This window comes from Polypterus senegalus, chromosome 17 (assembly GCF_016835505.1).
Source record: "Polypterus senegalus isolate Bchr_013 chromosome 17, ASM1683550v1, whole genome shotgun sequence".
NCBI lineage: Eukaryota > Metazoa > Chordata > Cladistia > Polypteriformes > Polypteridae > Polypterus > Polypterus senegalus.
The window spans coordinates 93058226-93078200 of record NC_053170.1 but is presented as its reverse complement, the minus strand read 5'-3'; the positions used below and the strand labels follow the sequence as shown (position 1 = coordinate 93078200).

The window sequence follows — 19975 nt, the reverse complement described above, 5'->3', positions numbered from 1 at the left end:
CTCCATTAAAAGTCTCTACACTACGATGAGAGGGCTGCATGGCGGGGCAGTGAGGAGACCAGGGTTTGTGTCCTGGGACCTCCCTGCGTGGAGTTTGTATGTTCTCCCCGTGTCTGTGCGGTTTTCCTCTGGTTTCCTCCCACAGTCCAAAGACATGCAGGTTCGGTGAACCGGTGACACTACATGTGTGGTGTGTGTGGTGTGTGTGTGTTTCCTGTCCTGCCCTGGGTTTATTCCTGCCTTGCGCCCTATGCTAACTGGGCTAGGCTCCAGACCCCCTACCCATGATCCTGGTCTGGACTAAACGGGTTAGAAAGTGACATGGCATGACAACTACAGCGGGTATGCGGTATACACTTTTCTCTACTTTTCTCATGAAAGTGAATGACAGCTCGCTCTTACTTATGTAGTTCACATTTGCATTACCAGTCAAAGGTTTGCACACACCCAGAAATTTGCATATTTTCGATAGCAGTTGATCTCTTTTTTATCAAGATACCATTAAACCGATTTAAAAATTCATCCAAGATACTACTAGAGTTCCTAATGACTATTACTGCTTCAAGTGGCTGCTTTTTAGTTTGTTACTCACACATGACTACACAGCCCCATTTTGAGCAGCCATTCCTTAATGGTCACCTCCCGTAGCTTTTCCCCTAATTATAAATGCTGACTGGCTATTAGAGAAACCTTCGTCATTGTATCAGCTCGACTAAGACCGGTTATTCTGCTCACTTGTGTTGCAAGGTACTGGCATTCCTAAAGTTCAGTTCTGGGTTCAGACAAAAATGGCCAAAACAAAACAGCTTTCTTAAGACACGTGTTGCATTTCTGCAGAATGAAATGGGGTCCATTACTGTCTTGAGATCAGAGGGCAACATGGATCTAAGCAGGACAGAAGAAGATGGGGAAGGCCCAGATGCACAACTGCGCAGGAGGACATGAGAGTGTGTGGTGTAAGAAATAAATGCCTCACAGGTTCTCAGTTGGTTCCTTCCTTCCTTAAATACACACCAAGCACCAGTGTCGTTAGCCACTCACCTGCCGTCGCAGCATCCTGTGTGCACTGGAGGGGCGTCTTGGTGGGGGGATCTTGGGGATGCTTTCTGAATCGGACTTGCTGTGGGGACTGATGGGCCGGAACAAGTCCAACGGGACGGCCAAAAGGTGGGTGCTGGTGTCGGCTGGCTGGGATTGCACTGATGTGGTGGAACCTGCAAAAGAGATGGTCACATTCAAGTACCCAGTTGGGAGAGAGTGCCATTTACTAAAAGAGATCATCACAAAACTCCCTAAACACATGCGGCACATTCCGGGATATCGTTTTAGTTTCAAGCCTTTCTGGAAGTTGGTTTAAGATGTTTGTGATTTGATAACAGCTCAACCACGAGGGACCGGTCAGCTCTGCGTCTTGATGTGGTGTTATCTACCTTCACGTGATTCTCGTTATCCGTGGGAGTTATGTTCCTGGAAAACCCTGTGTATATGGAAAACACAGATACTGAAGCATTGAGCCTAAAGGGAAAATGGGGTTAGGTTTCCAGCTCAGGGGGAGGCCCAGTGGAGAGAAACAGGGTTGGGCAGACACACCGGCTCTCCGCTCTCACCCCTCGAGGCTCGGTAATGGTGCCCTACAGAAACCTGGTTACGACTTTTACTTCCTCTATGGTAGTAGGGTGTTGTACCGTGTTAGCCATTATGGATGCCATGAGAGGTCAAACAAAATGACACCTATTACTGGTTAACTAAACAGATTCGATTAGATTAGATGCAAGCTTTCGAGGCAACTCAGGCCCCTTCTTCAGGTAAGAAGTCATCAGTGTGAGCTTATGACCCGCAGTTACAGTAACTGGGGAACAACTGCAAGCCTTGGCCCCCATCATGGCTTACCCATGCCTCTCAGTGCGAGGTGGACACACAATGATCCTGTCGCACGCATGCATCCCTGGGCATCTACAGGCATCACAGCCCCCTTATTGCTTCATCTCCCATTTTTCTGCTGTGCATGAGCATAAATAGGCAGGATAAGAGTGGATAAGTGGATAAGCAAAATGGGGTACTCTGCTCTTTTGTAATAGTGGATAAGCAAACCCATGAAAACAGAATCCGCAGATAGTGAGGATTCACCTTTTCCTTTTTTTTCCTGTCATGTCTTACAGCCTCCTCCTGTACTGCTTGTGGTTCAGGCCTCGCTCCTTTTCTGCTCTCATGGTCTGTGCATCTTTCTGTCGTGACACCGTCAATTAAGATTTTTCTTACGGTTATGTCTACAGAGGAGAGTGAGATCCTTACCTGCATACCTAAGAGACGCTTCACCACTCTCTGGAGCCGCCATCAACAAGGACAGCTAGTCTGATGTGGGGCTTACCTTGAAATTTGCAGAGATTCTTTGGGGCACTTTTGAAGTCTGACATTTTTGCACGTTGCTTCCCCTTGGTTGTTGATGACGTTAACTGCACGGCGCCCATTTTACTGCAATATTTGATTCTGATTGAACAGGAAAGTTTCACATGCCGAAGAGGTTTCCTGAGTTTGGTTCACTCACACTCCATAAACGAATCCTTGCGGTTCTCAGAAGGAGCTCATTAATGTGTGAGCTAATAGTAGAGCTCCTTCAGTCGGCCATGTAAAGCTCACATAGGTATGAAGGGTGAGAGGAGTGCTTCTTGGTGACATCAGCTGACCTGTCTCTCTGCGTCAGCCCCCACCTTTTCTGCTCCACGTCACCGCTACACTCTACCCATCCACAGTGTTAATCCCATCCTCTTCACCAAGTGAACTGTCATGGACACACACTAGGAAGCATCTCAGTTGAAAGATTTGCATGGTGGTGAACGGCAATGTCTGGCTCAATAGGGAGTTTCTTGCAGCTTGATTTAGCAGGAGGGCTCCTTTAGTCAGCCAAGTAGACCCCAACTCTATGAACACAGCTGGTGATGTCAGCTGTTCTTTCTCTGCGTCAGCCCGCACCTTTTCTGTGCAGGGTCACCAACACACATGGTATACTTACTCATGTACCCACTCTCACTCACAGAGGGGCCATTAACCTAACATATACCACCAGACCCTCACATGGCACTCTCACCTATGACACCACTCTTACTCACACTAACACACACATGTCTATGGGACGTGGGAGCAAACACTGGATTATCTGGAGTGAAAATGCCATGGGCATTGGAAGAACATGCAAACTTTACATTGACTGTTACAGGGTTGGGCATCAAATTGGGCTCCCTGTGGCAGTGAGGCACCAAAAAGTCACAAAGTAAGATCATCTAAGATATACCTGACTGACCCTTCTGAGGTGAGATAGCCCCTCGGGAGGGCCCAGTGGATCCTGCTGGGTTCAGTGGATGAAACATGTAGCTGTCATTGGGCAGAGAGTGCGTCCGGCCCACAGAGGGCTTCCTGACAGACAGGAGGTTATCGGCCAGTATGGCACTGGGATTGTTATGTTCGGCTCGCAATTCCCCCTGTGGAGAAAACACCAACAGCTCTTAGTGATCACAGAGATTCCCACATCTGCAGTGAGGACACTTGTACCAGAAGAACGATGACACATGCAAAAGAACTGAGACAGGCACTGGGAAGCGTGGTAATCACACGGCAGGAACAGACCAGCGGACAGCGACAAAGAGCAAACAGTGATGGGACATCCTGAACATGTCTACTACACATGTGCACAAGGGTTTCTACTGGGGTTTTTTTTTTTTTTATTATGTAATTTCTTAATTGGTCTCATTGATGTCTCATGCCCTCCCTTCACTGGATTGATCTCTCATGGCCTGGACACGCTCTTCTGCTTGATTTGTGAGTCTTCCTGACCCCATGGACCACAGCTCTTCAGGCTTTGGTGTCAATGTCGAAATAGGGCAGCTCAACACCCTAAAGCAGAAGTCGAGAAAGGCCTGATCATCTGCCTACTCCAGTCAAAGTTTATCTTTACCAGTGCTAAGCCCCATTTACACTTGGACCAGCCGTCACCCTTCTGTTTTCTACCTCACCAAGATGTGAGTGTGTGACGGACTGAAGAGAGCACTGAGAAGGTCACTTTTATTACGGTCCTGCTTTATGATGCCTGACTTTATCCAAGTGAAGAGAAGCTATGGGAAGCCATGGCATTGCTGCCAGCTCATCTAGTACGGGGTCAGGTCTCATATTAACTGAACCGAGCCTCCTGAAAGCTGAGGCCAACCTTGCGTTCATTTTTCCCTTTTTAGCTAATGACCAGCAATGGCATGACCTGACTGGTGCGCTATTCATAATTTTCTTTGGATGTTTGCTTGCACTGAATGTTTGGTTACTCCTTGAAAGTAACGCCTGATGAATCCATCTAAAGCTGCACGGTTGAGTGTTCTCCAGTTGAAGGGGGATAGAAAGTCAAGCTTTCTCCCCACCCCGCCCCCCATTATTGCTTTGTGTTTCTTAATTTTTTTGAATACATACGAAATTGAAAACAGAATTTGTTTTTCACCAACTCTCACTTAACGCCAGGTGCTGCTAGCATGGTTTAGGGTGTAGCCATTAACTCAAAACACTCGCTGAATTCAGTGCACTTGATTCCAAACTCTCAGAAGAAGGTGACTGCTGATCTGACAGTAGGGGGCAGTGCTGCTTTATGCATGCAGGTCTGCAGATGGCTCTGAACTGGCCTATAGAGCCATTAACACGTTGACTGCTAAATCTGAGCAAACTCATACCAGGCCATCTATAGTCGGATGCAACCTAAGAGTTACATTGTAAATCGTCTTTGTGGTTGTAGGACTAAATATTTGTGGGTAAAGCTGACGTCACGTTAGGTGACCTCCAGTCGTTGAGTATGTCAGAGTTACTGACTGAAGCTGCTGATCTTGGCGCCAGACCATGTCAATGTTGGGCACGACAAATTTAACAGCCGTGTGCCATCTTTTCAGCACAGTCAGGCTGACAACCAATAGCGTGCTGCCTGATGGAGCCGGTGCTGTATGAAGGGTTAACAGGTGGTTCGAGTTCAGACGCAGTCTCGACCTTTTTTTTCTTTTTCCCAATTCTGTTGTGGTACATAAAACGCGAGACGCTGGACTGACGAGCTTCTCTTCTGTTTGTGAGCTCCAACACACCCACATTCCTTATTCCTCAATGCTGCATTCTGTGCTTTATACTTCTAGATGAACATGGATTAGTTGGCAGCTCCCATGAACACAGAGCCACCCCTGCGACTAAAGACGAGATCAAACCGGCGCAATCACGCTGAGCTCTAGTGAATCGCTTGGATCGAACTCGCAAATCATTTCCCACGATTCAATGAAAAGAGTCGCTCAAAAACAATGAATCGTTCATGAATCAGCCATCACTAGCACAAAGAATTTTCTATTCCATGTGCCAACTACGGGATAACTCAAATGGATTTTATTTTACAGACAATAATGTTTTATTGTGAGTTTGGATCAATAACAAAATGCATTTAATCAGTGTTGCTCTTTATAAAAAAAAACGATAAGGCGTCCATCCGTCTGGCATCCGTGCCCTGGCCCGAGTGTAATGTCGTTCTGTATCCACGAGAGGGTAGGAATGTCCAATAAACAAAGTCAAGTGGCCGTCATACAGTAGTAAACTGTGTGGCATACGTCCAACAATGGGGCAGACATGGCTGGCAAAAAAAGGCAACAAGATGTACAAAGGAAGAAGGATGTAAGACGTATCTGGTGAACGGAGGTTCATAAATGCACGACGTGATCGAAACAGATGGATTTACCATTGTACCACTTGTTTCGCTATGCTAGTATTAAAATAATACGCTGATTTTTACATTGACGTCATGAATAAATGGACCCGTTTTCACTGTGGCAGTCAACGTGCTAATGAACACACCCAAAAGGGACAGAACTGTCTGAATTTTGAAACCTTCACGTGTCACGTAGTTTAGGGTGCAAGCAACTGAAAATCAGTGTAAATGCTCCACCTGCCTCTCATGCTACTCATGTTGTCAGTATTCTGAAACAGACGTCATATGAGGCAAGTTGGGTTATTTTCAAGGCTTATGACCTGCTCCCTCAATCTGGAAGATGAACTTCCAATGTTCATCTTTCCAGAACTTTCAAAAAATCTCAAACGTTCTGCTGAAAGAAGGAGAAGATGTCAAACATTTCTTCCTCAACCTTTTCTTTCTCTCACGTAACGCCTGACATGATCCATCAATGCAAACCATGGAAGGCAGAGCTGATCGAAAAGAGAAGGCTTTCGATACGAGAACTAGGCGTGAGAGTAGCGGTGAGAGGCCGAGCACACAGAATGAATCCAGAGATGTCTGAAGAGAAGCAGTGTCTGCTATGAGGTGGGAGAGAGGATCTACTCTACAGTATACACACAAGGCCGCGAATGGGGGAATGTGTGTATATCAGGAAGGAGAGAGAGAAAGAGAGAGAGAGAGACAGAAAGAGAGGTGTGAATGGCTAAATGCCAAGCCAGGGCTCGAAATACACAGGCTTCCACATTCTGCTTGTGCCAATCAGACATTCTTAGATTGAAGCCCCGTGTGCATGGGGGGCTGACGGACTGTGCCCAGAGAAAGGGAGTGGCAGAGGAGAACGCCACCTTCAGAGCAGCCAGGGCACATCCACACTGCCAAGGAAATAAGAGGCAAATTTTAAGAAGTCTCGTCTATGGAGGAAAATTTCTGACTAACCGTACAGCAAACAATAAGTAAATATGCAAATAAATAAAGGTACTGTGAAATGTAACAATAAATAAATAACTACATGAAATATGAGTATAAATGATTAATGTGTCACAAAATATATTTTTGGCGGCTTGTTTATGTATCTAATACTTTGTTATAACTGAAAAGCAGATGGAATTTGAGAGTGACTGGGAGAAGAATGTACAAAAAAAGACTAATAATTATTATTTAATAATAATCTATATTTACTGTATACAATGCTTTTCTCACTACTCAAAGTGCTTTACACAGGCACAGGGGAGCCACATCAACCACCACTCATGTGTGGCACCCACCTGGATGATATGATGGCAGCCGTTTTTGTGTCAGTGCACACACCACACATTCGCTATTAGGTGGTGAAGGGGTGACAGACAGTTAGCCAATTAGTGACCGGGGTGATTAGGGGGCCAGAATGGATGACGCCATTGTAGGCAATTTAGCCAGGACATTTTCTAAAGATGCCCAGGGATCCTTAATGACCACAGAGAGTCAGGACTTCGGTTAATGAAGGAAAGCTGGGCGACAATCAAGACCAAAGTTTTTCTGAGATGCGATTCATGAAGGGGTTTATCCTCAACTCAGATGGAGAGATACAGAAGGATTGTCCTTTTATTCCATCACAGTGAAATCAAGGTCATAACCTTCAATAACACTTCCATGACAAGTACGCCTGCCCTAATGATGGGCGCCAAAAATGATACGCAACCCTACATGATGGTCAAAACGGCCCAACAATAACAACAGATTGGAATATGAAAAAGTGAACAGAAAAAATGAATTCAGGGACCCCAAATCCCCCAAAACGAGTATAAGATTGCAATCATTGATCCAAAATATATGAACAGTTACCAGATGTAAGAGATCTCCTAGCATACTTCTTCATTTATTTATTTTAGTGACACACAGTCAACATGAAATAAGCCCTGAAATGAATCCTGTCACTTTCACTCGTCAAAGCTGCGTTCTGTCGACTTCTGTATTTTTGTTTTTGGTTGGTGAATTGTCGGTAGAGCAGACGTAAACCTTTGGCCATCAAGTGCCACAGCCCCAGCTGATGTAAACTCCTAATGATGAATTTCAAATCGCCTCTTCACAGAGTCATTGTAGGTAACTCTTCCTTGCACTCGTATCCGAAACGCCCAGTTGCGACTTTGAGCCTGTGCATGAGCCACGGGATCCCCAAGTCAAGCAAAGTGCGGTGGTCCAGTCTGTGCACGACTGACCAATCAGAGAACAGGATTTGCTAGAGCCCGCCCTCTCAACATTCACGAGTGTAAGTGACGGTGTTTCAGTTCAGGGCTTATTTCATGTTGAGAGCAGTGTAAATAAATGATGAAATAATTACATAAATGCCTAAAGAAATAAGCAACAAAAACATATTTTGTGACACATATTTTGTGAATTGTTTATACTCAAATGTCATGCTGTCATTGTTCATTTAGTGCCACGTTTATTTGTCCAAAATAATCCTCCATAGTTATCATCTGCCAAGTCTGGCCCAACTATTTGGACAGAAAGCAATCTTTTTTTGCAATTTAAAGATTTGAAAGGAGCATTTTTTTCATCCTAGTGGTTTTAGTTTCAAGACAGGGAGGAAGCCGAGGAGCATTTCGAGTCCCAGCAGGGAGCTTAAAAACACAGGTTTGTCTACTTCAAGTACATTGCTCTCCAGAGTATTTAGTAAGAGAGTGTTAATATCGTCAGGCATAGAGTCGTCCGTCAGAGCTAAGGACCACGATTTCTCCGACACAATGTCAGACGTCAGAGACAGAGCCTCCATCTCAGCTAGAGGGATCTAAACAGGGAAAGACGAGCCAAGCGTGAGAAACACAGCATTCAAGCAAGAGAAAAAAAAAGAACAGAAGACAGAAGAGTTTAACACCAAATTATAAGAGCCTAGTGTCCACCTCCTCCGGATCTTGGGCTGTTCAGCCTAAAACACAAAAGGAAGTGAGCCCAAGGACAGCATGAACTTTAGGTGGGCTCAAGCTGCCCTGTGCCCAGAGGGTGGTGGTATGCTGTTGTCATCCACTCCTGAGAGAGTGTTGTCAGCGCTCCCCCCTGCCCCAGAAAACTTCACATCTCACTTGTGTTGATCTTACTTTGCCTTCATGGAAGGACCCTTTTGGTTTTTGAAGACCACATTCATTTTGATCACAAATCATCCAAAGGACACCCCCTTCAGCAAACTTCATTTTTGAAGACCCCACCCATTTGGATCTTAAAGTGACTAAAGTGGGATCCTCTCCGCCATCCTGGAAAGTTAGGGAGTCATTACATTTTCCAAGGCCTCACACACCTTGTATCCCCTTCATTTTTAGGAGACCACACCCATTTTGACTCTAAATTCTCTAAAGGGGTCTTCCCCAACCTTTCTGCAAACTCAATGAATTACATGTATTTGATTTTCCAGCATCAAAGCCCCTTTTAATTACAATTGGCAGAGCCACTCAAGAACTGCTTCCTTTTTGATCTCCATTTTGAATTGTCTAAACAAGCAGCCCCCCGCCCCGACCCCAACACACCAAGAAACTGAAGGCGCCACTCCACGTTTCAAGACTAGATTGACTTTAAGCATAGATGTTCCAAAGAACACCCTCTTCAGGAAGTGTTTAACTTTTAAAGGGTAAGTAACTTGAAGTTATTTCTTCATAATCATGGTATATATACATTTTCCACATGAAAATGCATTCTAAAGAGAAGGATTTTTTTTATAAATTAAAAAAAAAGTAACTAACCTGCTCTTGCATTTTATAATGGAGCTTAAAGGTATCATAGTCCCATTGAAGATATTTTAAAGCCAGAAATGTTATCGAGTATTAATCTGGGTACTGAGAATGCACACATATTGCAAATCAGTGTATCATTTAAAGAAGAAAAAAGCAAAAAGCAAAACACTGAGGTGCGATTCAGTCATTTTAAAAGGAGAATATCTGCCCGCTTTACTTTGCTGCTCGTCTTCCTTTGTGGAACGTTTATGGCCAGGCATGTAGATTCACCTCAGAAAGTCATTGCCAAGGGCCGTTACTGACTTTAAATGTTGGCGCTCAGATGTGAATTGCTGTTTCTGTTCTGTACACAACTAGACAAGTCACTGAAAAAGTCACATTTATGATCACTTATCTTCTTCATTTACTGTACAGAAGCTTATTTCATTATTTAGCAAAGATATTACCTGCTGCTAGAATGATAATGCAGGCATGTGCTTTGGTGAGACATAATATTGAGCACGGGCATGGCATGGAATAAAATGACAAGAACTAAACAGACGTTACTGGTGTATTCTAACCCACTTATGCAGGGCAGCGTCGTGGGGGAGCTGAAGCCCATCCCAGCAACACAGATTGATTGGCATCTGACCACCTACAACTGAACACCAGCAAAACCAAGGAGCTGGTGGTGGATTTTAGGAGATCCAGGCCCCCATGGACCCTGTGATCATCAGAGATGACTGTGCAGAGGGTGCAGACATATAAATATCTGGGAGTGCAGCTGGATGATAAACTGGACTGGACTGCCAATACTGATGCTCTGTGTAAGAGAGGACAGAGCCGACTATACATCCTTAGAAGGCTGGCGTCCTTCAACATCTGCAATAAGATGCTGCAGATGTTCTTCTATCAGACGGTTGTGGTGAGCGCCCTCTTCTACGCGGTGGTGTGCTGGGGAGGCAGCATAAAGAAGGACGCCTCACGCCTGGACAAACTGGTGAGGAAGGCAGGCTCTATTGTAGGCACGGAGCTGGACAGTTTGACATCCGTGGCAGAGCGACGGGCGCTGAGCAGACTCCTGTCAATCATGGAGAATCCACAGCATCCACTGAACAGGATCATCTCCAGACAGAGGAGCAGCTTCACTGAAAGACTGCTGTCACCGTCCTGCTCCACTGACAGAGTGAGGAGACCCCACACTATGAGACTCTTCAGTTCTAGCCGAGGTGGGAAAACGTTAACATGATGCAAGGTTATTGTCTGTTATACCTGCATTGTTGTCACTCTTTAATTTAATATTGTTTTTTATCAGTATGCTGCTGCTGGAGTATGTGAATTTCCCATTGGGATTAATAAAGTATCTATCTATCTATCTATCTATCTATCTATCTATCTATCTATCTATCTATCTATCTATCTATCTATCAGTGTGTGCCAATGAGTTTACTCACTCAAAGATGTTGTCCTCGCTTCTTTTTGCTTCAGTCTTAGCCACTCATCATGTGTTATAAAATACGAGAACTGGATTGTGGCGCTTCAGTCTACTCTATTGCGCGCTTTGCCTTTTTTCCTTTTTAGTACCAAGAATCTGTGATAAAATATATAATTTCCAGTTTAAGCATTCCTCAGAAGTACAGAAGGCACATTTTCTTGAATTGAAACTTTAGCAACTTCAAAATGAACTCATTCAGATTCAAGTTTTAAGGCTTTTGTTCAGAATGGGACCCAGGTAGCCATAAAGCTCCACTAGAGAACACAAGGGTGGGTTAGTTATTTTTTAAAATTCATAAAATATGCTTCATTTTAGAACACAGCTTCCATTAATATATACCATGACTGTGAAGAAATAAATTTGACTTTAAAATATAGAACTTTCCTTTAAGATCAAACCCATTTTGATCTTTACTTTCAGGGTCACTTCCATTCATATCTTAAATTGTCTTAAAGAGATACCCCCACGCTCACCCACTGGGTAACTGAAGGGATTCATCACTACGTCTTTTTTAATTACAAATTCTCCAAAGGGCACCCTTTAGTAAGTTCAAAAGATTGACCCTATCTAAGAAACCTAAGGAATATGTTAATTTTTAAAGACTATGCTCATTTGGAAAGAAAACTGTCCAAAGGGAAATCTTTTATGCAACAATTAAAGAATCTCCTTTTGAAGGCCATGGCCATGTTTGAGGGTAAGTTAATAATTATCTGCACTTTTGTGATCATTTTAACTGGCGGCATCACAGATCGTGTCATTGGCCAAATAATTTTTTATAAGAAATGTTGCCCCAGACATACTGATTGGCACCCTTTGGACTTGTTCACTCCACTAAATAAGAAAAGATGCTTCACAAAATTTCATGAGTGAATGGTGCCAGCACTACAGACATTGAGTGGAGCTCTCCATCTTGGGGGCTCATGGGGTGAATAGCATGGCCAGTAGTGAGCAACAGGACACCAATATATATAAGAAAACCATTCAAGGCCTGAACTTTAGAGATTGGAACAGGGAGATGAGCAACTCTAAAACCGGAGGGGGTCACAAAGATGGTATTTCTTTAAATCCCAACTTACAGTATAAGAGGGTAGCAACCTTGGAAGAACTTGTGGTTATCTTCTCTGCACATCATGTGCTTGGTTTAGAAGGTGATGAGAAGTTACGGCACTTCTCATTGGCTTGGTGTTTGCTCATCTAAACCCCTCAGCTGACTGACCCCTTCCCTCCAATCAGCACACTCCAGGACTTCAGCTTTGAAGTCACGAGGTTGTCATGTCTGCCTGCCACACAGCTGTCTGACCTTCTCCTTAACTTTAAGCCTCCTGAGTGCCAGATTTTTCCATGATGTGATGCTGGCCAATACATGCCTATAACTCCTGCGTTTGTCATTCACTTAACCATACAAGGGTCCCCACAAATCTAATCTCACTCAGCAGCCATCCAAACCTTTGTCTTTACAGCTGCTTGCCCCAGTACCTCCACTTCACTGACAAGGAGAAACATTCACAAAAACGCCTGGGGAGAAGGGCCAGTGGAAATATTAACCTGCTTCTCGGTGGCGCACTTGCCAGACTTCGGAAGGGCGTAGTGATGGCACACCGAGTCCGAGAGGTTGTCCATGAGGGTGAGCTCTCCTTCCAACGAGCCCTGGATCAGTAGGGAGATGGTGTCAAGTAAATGTCTTGCCTGGGAATGGCATAGGCCGGCATGCAAGGAGAGAAGTGAGAGAGAAAAAGAGCGAAGGACAGAGAAGTCATTGGGAAGAAGGTGGATAGCAAGGAAGGAAGATAGCAAGTGTGAGAGGGGAGGGCAGTAAACAATTGGCGTGAAGTGAAAGATCAAAAAAGAGAAAGAAGTAAAGTGGTGACAGAGGAGTAGGTGGTGAGCAAGTGAAGCCAGGGAAAGGAAAAAAGTGAAAGAGAATGGGGGCAAAAAAGAGTTACACAAAAAAGGAAGGATGAAAGCACAACAGAGAGTAATGAGAAAGAAGTAATCAGGGATGAGGAGGAAATAGGGTATGAAGAAAGAGAAGTATCAACAGATACAAAATGCCAGGGTGAAGAAAGAGAAATAATAAGCAAGGGTTGAGCGGAGGGAGAAGGAGAGGATATGAAGCATGGAGAGAGAAAAAGAACAGAGAGAGAGTGTCAATGGAAAGGGAAGGGATAAATAGGTGGTGAAGAACAGATATAAAAAGGAGAGGAGAGATGGAGGGAGGGAAAATGAATGACAGAGAGAGAAAGAGAGAGAGTGACAGGAAAGAAGAAACAAATAAATTACAAAAACAACAAATAGACAGAATGAGAGCCACAGAGAAAGCCGGGCCCTTACAAGTCACACCCCGCTTACCACAATACGAGGGCAGCAACTCCTTCTACTTGCCTAAATAAAGCAACAAGTAGTGTTAAGCTAACAGGTTCTGTTTTCTGAGACCGATGCAACAGGAAGGGCTGAAGTAGAAATCGGTGGCCTCACACACCAGTTTAGCTCTCTAAAGTGCTGCCCAGAGCCCATGTTACCCTTTCATCAGGTGAGGAAACCGATGACAGTTTGTGGTGAATGCAGTACATCAGATTTTGGAATAATGGACTTCGAAAGGGATAAAATGACTCGCTGGGACATTAAAGAACAAATTATGAGTCTCGATGTTGGGATCACTCTAATCGACAAACTGACAAAGCCAAAATTAGAGACTGAGACTGAGATCTGAGGTTAAAAGTATGAGAGCAGAAGGTCAGAACCAGAAGGACTTAGCAGAAAGGGTCCTGAATCTGCAAGTTGGAAGAGGAGGTGATCATTGGGCTGGCCTTGTCACCCATCGTGTCATTTAGCCACAGGACACGGCCCTAACTTTTAAACGTTTTTTATTTTTCCTGCCTTCTCTTTGGTTTTTGGGTACATGTATCACATAGGATTGTGGGGGTTTGAACCATGAGGATTATGAGCTTCAAATTGGTTAAATGTGAAATTTTACGGCGTATAATTGCAACGCCATTTTTCTCGTTTACTGAGTACCATCTTTTGGTTGAGTTAGTGTCCGTCTACCATCACTACCACCTAAGGAGCTCTCTTACACCTTATCAGAGAAGCAGGTCATCAGAGGATGGGAAGGGCGAAAATCCAAAGCAAGCATTTAGGTAAGGTGGAAAGGTTTTAGATCTGCACTGTCTCCATACAGTGAGGAATGTTTGATCGCTTCTAAAAAAAAAGTTGGATGAACTGTCACATTTCATTGTGAGTCATGGCGAGCTCAGGTACTGCGGCATTTTGGGAATTGTGGACAACTGGCTTAAACGTATTATTTCAGAAGCTATTTTAATGCTGGATGTGTTTTATCTGATACAATCAGGACATCTACTGTATGTGAATAAGCAGCGGTGTAAACGCGAGCACATTACAATTAAATCTAAAATGAGCAATCCAGACATTGAAATGCTGACCATATTTGTCCATGTTACCACCTAGGGAGGTAAGTTGCATCATTCTTAGTACTATTTAGTAACTCATCAACAGAAATGATTCACTCTGTTACCAACACTTTAATGATGAATCATTCTGACACAGGAACACTGGTGACTTCAACCAGGGGAATTTTGGAAGAAACAAACTTCTATTAGCATGTTCCATTTGTGGACATAACAAGCTGGACGTGTTCCAGTCAAATCTTAATGCCTTTAAACGTAAACCTGTGGCACAACGGGGCCGGTCTGACAACAATCTGGTCCATCTTACTTCCGCCTACAAGCCTGGTATCAGACAGCAGCAGCTCACTTACTGTCCAAGCCAGAAGTTCTTGTGTATGTTTGGGAGGGGTTGTGATTAGTCACAATATTTATAATTTTCTTGAGTTTCTGTGAAGTGGGACACACAAAGCATTGTCTGCGATGTCTGTCAGTCACACATTATTCCAAAGGTTGTAACACCTCTCCCCATGTAGTGCATCGACCACGGTCATCCGTTCCTTCCTGCTTTTCACACTGAGAAATTTTAATTCCATGCCTACCATCTGCTGCTGGTCAACGAACTTACCAGTGGGGCATCTAGCGACAGCGGTGAGTCCAGTTTGACCTGGCTGGAGTCAGAGGGCCCTCCTGGACTATCTGGCCTGTCTCTAATGTCTCCCACTCCGCCTGGCCAAGGCAGCCCCTCAGCTAGGGGAGACGGGCTGTTGATGTTGCGCAGTTCCATCTCCAGCTCAGCCTCCATCTCGGCCTCCTCCTTGGCCTCCTTGTTGCTCTCCTCCAGGTGCTTCATGAGCACTGCGATCACCACGTTCACCAGCACAAACTGAGCTGTGAGCACGAAGGAAACAAAGTAGATGGGCGACACCACTGTGTTGTAGCAGGTGCCCATATCTTGGGCACAGTCCCTCAGTGTGTCCTAGAAAGAAGAAAATGAACACAGGTTTGGAATGCCTTTCATGCACACATGCTTCTCGCATTGAATACTCTGAACGGTTCAATTTGTGTTACTGCTAAAACTGCTCTCTTAGTGGCCACAGACCATGACAGCACTGATACATCTGCTCCTTTATATCTCTCATGTCCTTCCAGTCTGAGAGCTCTCTGCTGCAATGGCCCTCAGATGTAAGGAGCTCTTAAAGTGCTGACATTCAGGGCACAACTGGTACCCAGTGACTGCTGTTCAACGCCTTTGTGTGCCCACCAAACCACAGAGATTTGGTAAAGTGACAGAAATGCACTTTTCTAGTGTGACCTTTACAGTGGGACGTGCCACCTTCAACAGAGTTAAGGGAAGGCAGCATGCCCCGTCTCTACGTGACAAGTCTGTTCTACATGTAGCGCCACCCACTGCCATCTTCTAGTTCAGCGTATAGTGAGGTCTGTCATATAAAATAAAGAGTATTCTTATGGAAAGGTATTGTTGACATACACTCAGTGGCCACATTTTAGGCACCCTTATCTGGCACTAGGTAGGCTGCCACCTGGCAGTCAAAACAGACTGAATTCTTCAAGGGAAGCATTCAAGAAGGTTCTGGAAATAATCCTTCCAGTCCTAATAAAATGGCCAGAGTTTATATCATAATTATTATTTCAGGTCTTATGAGTGTGGAATTTCAGCTCTTTCAGAGAGATAACAATGGATCTGCAACTTCAAAGATTACCAAATAAAAACATCACATCACAAAAATGAAAAAAGGTAGGCAGAAAATGAGCGGTGAAGACAGCAACCTTCATGATGCCATTCCAGTTGTCTCCTGTGGACACTCTGAACAAGGTAAGGAAAGCCATTCCGAAATTCCGAAATGTAGCGTGGCGTCCCAGACCTTCACAAGGGTGGTCTTCACTGCATTCTTGATAACAAACAGAAGCCAAAATACAGAAAAAGAAATCCCAATCAGTGACTGTTAAATAAAGCTACGTTTGTTTTAGGTAATGTAACATGGTAATATGTTCTATTATGCTGATGATTGAGAAGACTGCTCTCTGAAATCCCTGCTACTTACCGAGATCACCAAACAGCTCCACTCCCAAGGCAGCAAAGATGAAAAACAGAAGCATGAAGAGCAGCCCCAAATTTCCAACCTGCACAGACAGAAAACGGCACACTGACTTTGACGTGACTCCTCTAAAGCGCGCAAATGAGTCAGAAGTTAAGGACAACAACATTCATCTCATAGACAAGGAGTGCAACCCAAAGTCCTTCACAAGAGCTAAAAGAGAGAATTACAATTACAACTGGGTGGCACGGTGGCGCAGTGGTAGTGCTGCTGCCTCGCAGTTAGGAGACCTGGGTTCACTTCCCAGGTCCTCCCTGCGTGGAGTTTGCATGTTCTCCCCGTGTCTGCGTGGGTTTACTCCGGGTACTCCGGTTTCCTCCTACAGTCCAAAGACATGCAGGTTAGGTGCATTGGCAATTCTAAATTGTCCCTAGTGTGTGCTTGGTGTGTGAGTGTGGGTGTGTGTGTGCCCTGCGGTGGGCTGGAGCCCTGCCCAGGGTTTGTTTCCTGCTTTGCACCCTGTGTTGGCCAGCAGACCCCCGTGACCCTGTAGTTAGGATATAGCGCGTTGGATAATGGATGGATGGATGGATAGACAGATAGAAATGAAAGATGTTATATGATAGATTGAAAGATAGATAGATCACCCACAGCATAAAAATGTGTGACAGTATATCACACCTGAAGGTCTTGCTGCCATCCGCTGTTGGGCTGGAGATGACAATCATCGTTTTATGTGCCCCTCCCATTGCAACTGCCCCTCCATTTTCTTGACATCGCTAGTTTAATATTGGCCTTCTTTTCCATATTGCCAGCTTAATCAATTTAATTTAGTCACTGACCATGAAAACCTTTACAGTGGGAACAACTGAAAGCAAATAAAAGTGGAGATTACCTGTGGCAGCGCCTGGATAACAGTGTCCAGCAGGGCTCTCATTCCCACGGCCATCTTTAGAAGCTTCAGCACTGCACACAAGAAATTGAACTCATGAGCTGATGACCCAACAGCACACACCAGCCCTGGTAGCCTTGGTGTTTAGCAGCACTTTACATGTTTCAGGTACAGAATTAAATATGAAATGCATAGCATATACTGTATATATGAGATCTGACCAGAAAGTTCTAGGACTTTGTGCATTACACGTGGCAATATTATGTTCACCAATCTGGAGAACTTATGGTTTCCCAGCCCCTTATACCAGTGTCGGGAAAGGTGGGTTCAAAGACACACATATCTTCTGCCTTTTTCTGAATAAAAATTGATACAAAAGACAAAGAATGCATGCAGATCAAGCTTTGTCTTGAGACTGCTACTTGACAACACCACCTCTTGACTCGGGTTGGTATTGCTTAGCTTTCAGAGACCTGAGGATGTCCCCTAAGCACATGTGCTTGATACCAGTTATTAACTAGCACACTGCAAACTGGTTCTGATTGCTGGATTAGGTTACAAGTCCCTAAAGTCCTAACCAGGACAAAATGAGCTTTAAAAATGAATTGATGAATGGACACTGAGAAACTCCAACAGCAGATATTTTCCTGTGAGAGCTTTCTTACTTCATCAAGGCCAACATTCAGTATATTACAAGAGCAGCACAAGCATCAGCAACTGTGATACATTTTGCATGCATGCACCTTATGTCTATGTGTTTATGTATTTCTGTGTTTATCTGCTTGTCATTCCAACAGATGGTGCTTCACAAACATTTCTAGTAATAAAATGCATTGCATTTGTCATTCCAATCTATGGCGCAATACAAACATTTGTAGTAATGCATTTTATTACTACTAATGTCTGTGAAGCACCAGATGTTGGAATGACAAATGCAATGTATTTTATTACTACATGCACTTCAAAGTACATTCCAATATATGGTGAACTGCAAATGTTAATGCTGTGGTGTACGTTGATTACTTAGATTTCAACCGGCCTTAGACAGGTAGCACAGCTAATTAACTAATAAAATGACAGACACAGACTGGACTAGTGGTTTCCATATTGAGGTTTGCGCTTATGACACATTACATGACTCTTCCAGCGATTTTAAATGGCAGCTTTCATTTATATAATTATAACGAGTCAGCAGCAGTTGGTCACACACTCCCATGAAATCAATCACCTAACATGACATAGACAACTAGTCTAACAGTCAAACAGTTTTGCTTATGTCTTTAGTCGGAGGGGTGGGTGTGTGTATTGGAGAACTGATGACTGATGAATGCTCCTCTGACACCACAAGGTATAAACTGTAGCAATGAGGAGTCAGTAATATGTGTGTTCTGAACATCACAAATGGAAGAGAAACTAATTTTTCAGATGTCTCATGTTTTACATACTAAAACAAAATGGAAGAAAAAGAAAAGGGGCAGATGCTGCGTCTGAACTAACTACAGCTCTTAACCCACCATACAGCACCGTCGCCGTCAAGCACCACGCCATTACCTGTGCTAGAAGATCAGAGCTTGGTTGTGTAATCTGACCTGGTCCAGCAACATGCTCAACAACTGCAGTCAGCGAATCTAACATACACCATAACAAAGAGTTGTGTAATGTGTGTAAGTGCCCAAGAGGATGGACGGGCATCCTAGCCAGGAAGGAAGGTAATTTCTTGCCTGGATGGGAGGCTAGGATGGAAGGACAGATTAGATGGAAACCACTTTGTACCCAGCCAGAATAATACAATAGTTGGACCAGTGGAAGCCAGAAGCTGGGAGAAGCTCCATCCCCCAGTGGGTAGGCAGCAGAGGTCCTCTTGTGGCATCTCACTTGGGACACCTGCAGGGGTGTTTGGGTATTGAAGTCCGGAAATATAACCCTGTCAGGATCCATGGGTGCCAACAGAGGGCGCTGTTAGGGGAGGACCTCGCAGCTTTCCATATGATCTGGAAGTGCTTCCAAGAAGACATGCTGTGGCACCTGAAGCATTCCTGGCTCCGGACTGAAAAGGAGGCAGGTTGGGAGGCAGTGGGCAACACTCTTTTAGGATGGAAGAAAGCAGAAACTGATTTGAGCTCTGTTCAGTTTATTGACCTTTGCACAAGTGATTGTTGGAATGGTTCTATGGTTTAATAAAAATCTTTTATTTAGACCCAAAAGTGTGTTGGGCATTACTGTGTCTGAGGTTTGGGGCTCAGTGGCACCCCCGGGTGGTAACGTGAATTTGGCTTAATCCTTCAAATCAGCCTAACAGCTGTGACAAGGCAGTGAGCTGTCAGAGAACTGGCACACCATCTGGAGAACACTAAAGATCATGTTCCCCTGAAAAAGCCTGCTAACTTTAAAAGGTCAGGTTCATGTTTCCATACAAACCCCGAGCGATCCTCAGGACCCTCATGATGCGGATGATTGTTGGGTTAATGGGCAATGAAGCGTTGACCTCAATCTCCTCCAGTGTTATCCCCATGATGGACAGAAGCACTATGGCCAAATCCAACTGGTTCCACCTACAACAGGAAAACCTCAGTTAGAGCCGTGTCGCCTTGGATGAATGACCTACATTCAAATAATAGGGATTCATCAGAAATTTAAAGATAACAGGACCTACTAGTTAGTCTTTGAGAAGACCGCTGGCCAGCTGGATATGTCACAGGAGATACTGGACATACAA

The 19975-nt window shown here is 44.3% G+C and overlaps 1 protein-coding gene across 1 annotated transcript in view; it reads right to left on the bottom strand.

The window, feature by feature from the left end:
- The window catches only part of cacna1g (calcium channel, voltage-dependent, T type, alpha 1G subunit), a 435684-nt gene that overhangs the window by 14051 nt on the left and 401658 nt on the right, over positions 1–19975 (bottom strand). The window contains exons 28-36 of the mRNA XM_039739383.1: positions 19678–19811; positions 17263–17333; positions 16374–16452; positions 16099–16220; positions 14936–15286; positions 12452–12592; positions 8364–8498; positions 3290–3476; positions 1042–1214 (exon numbers count right to left, since the gene is read on the bottom strand). Of these exons, the coding sequence (XP_039595317.1) occupies positions 1042–1214; positions 3290–3476; positions 8364–8498; positions 12452–12592; positions 14936–15286; positions 16099–16220; positions 16374–16452; positions 17263–17333; positions 19678–19811 (1393 nt within the window). The remainder of the gene's footprint in view (positions 1–1041; positions 1215–3289; positions 3477–8363; positions 8499–12451; positions 12593–14935; positions 15287–16098; positions 16221–16373; positions 16453–17262; positions 17334–19677; positions 19812–19975) is intronic.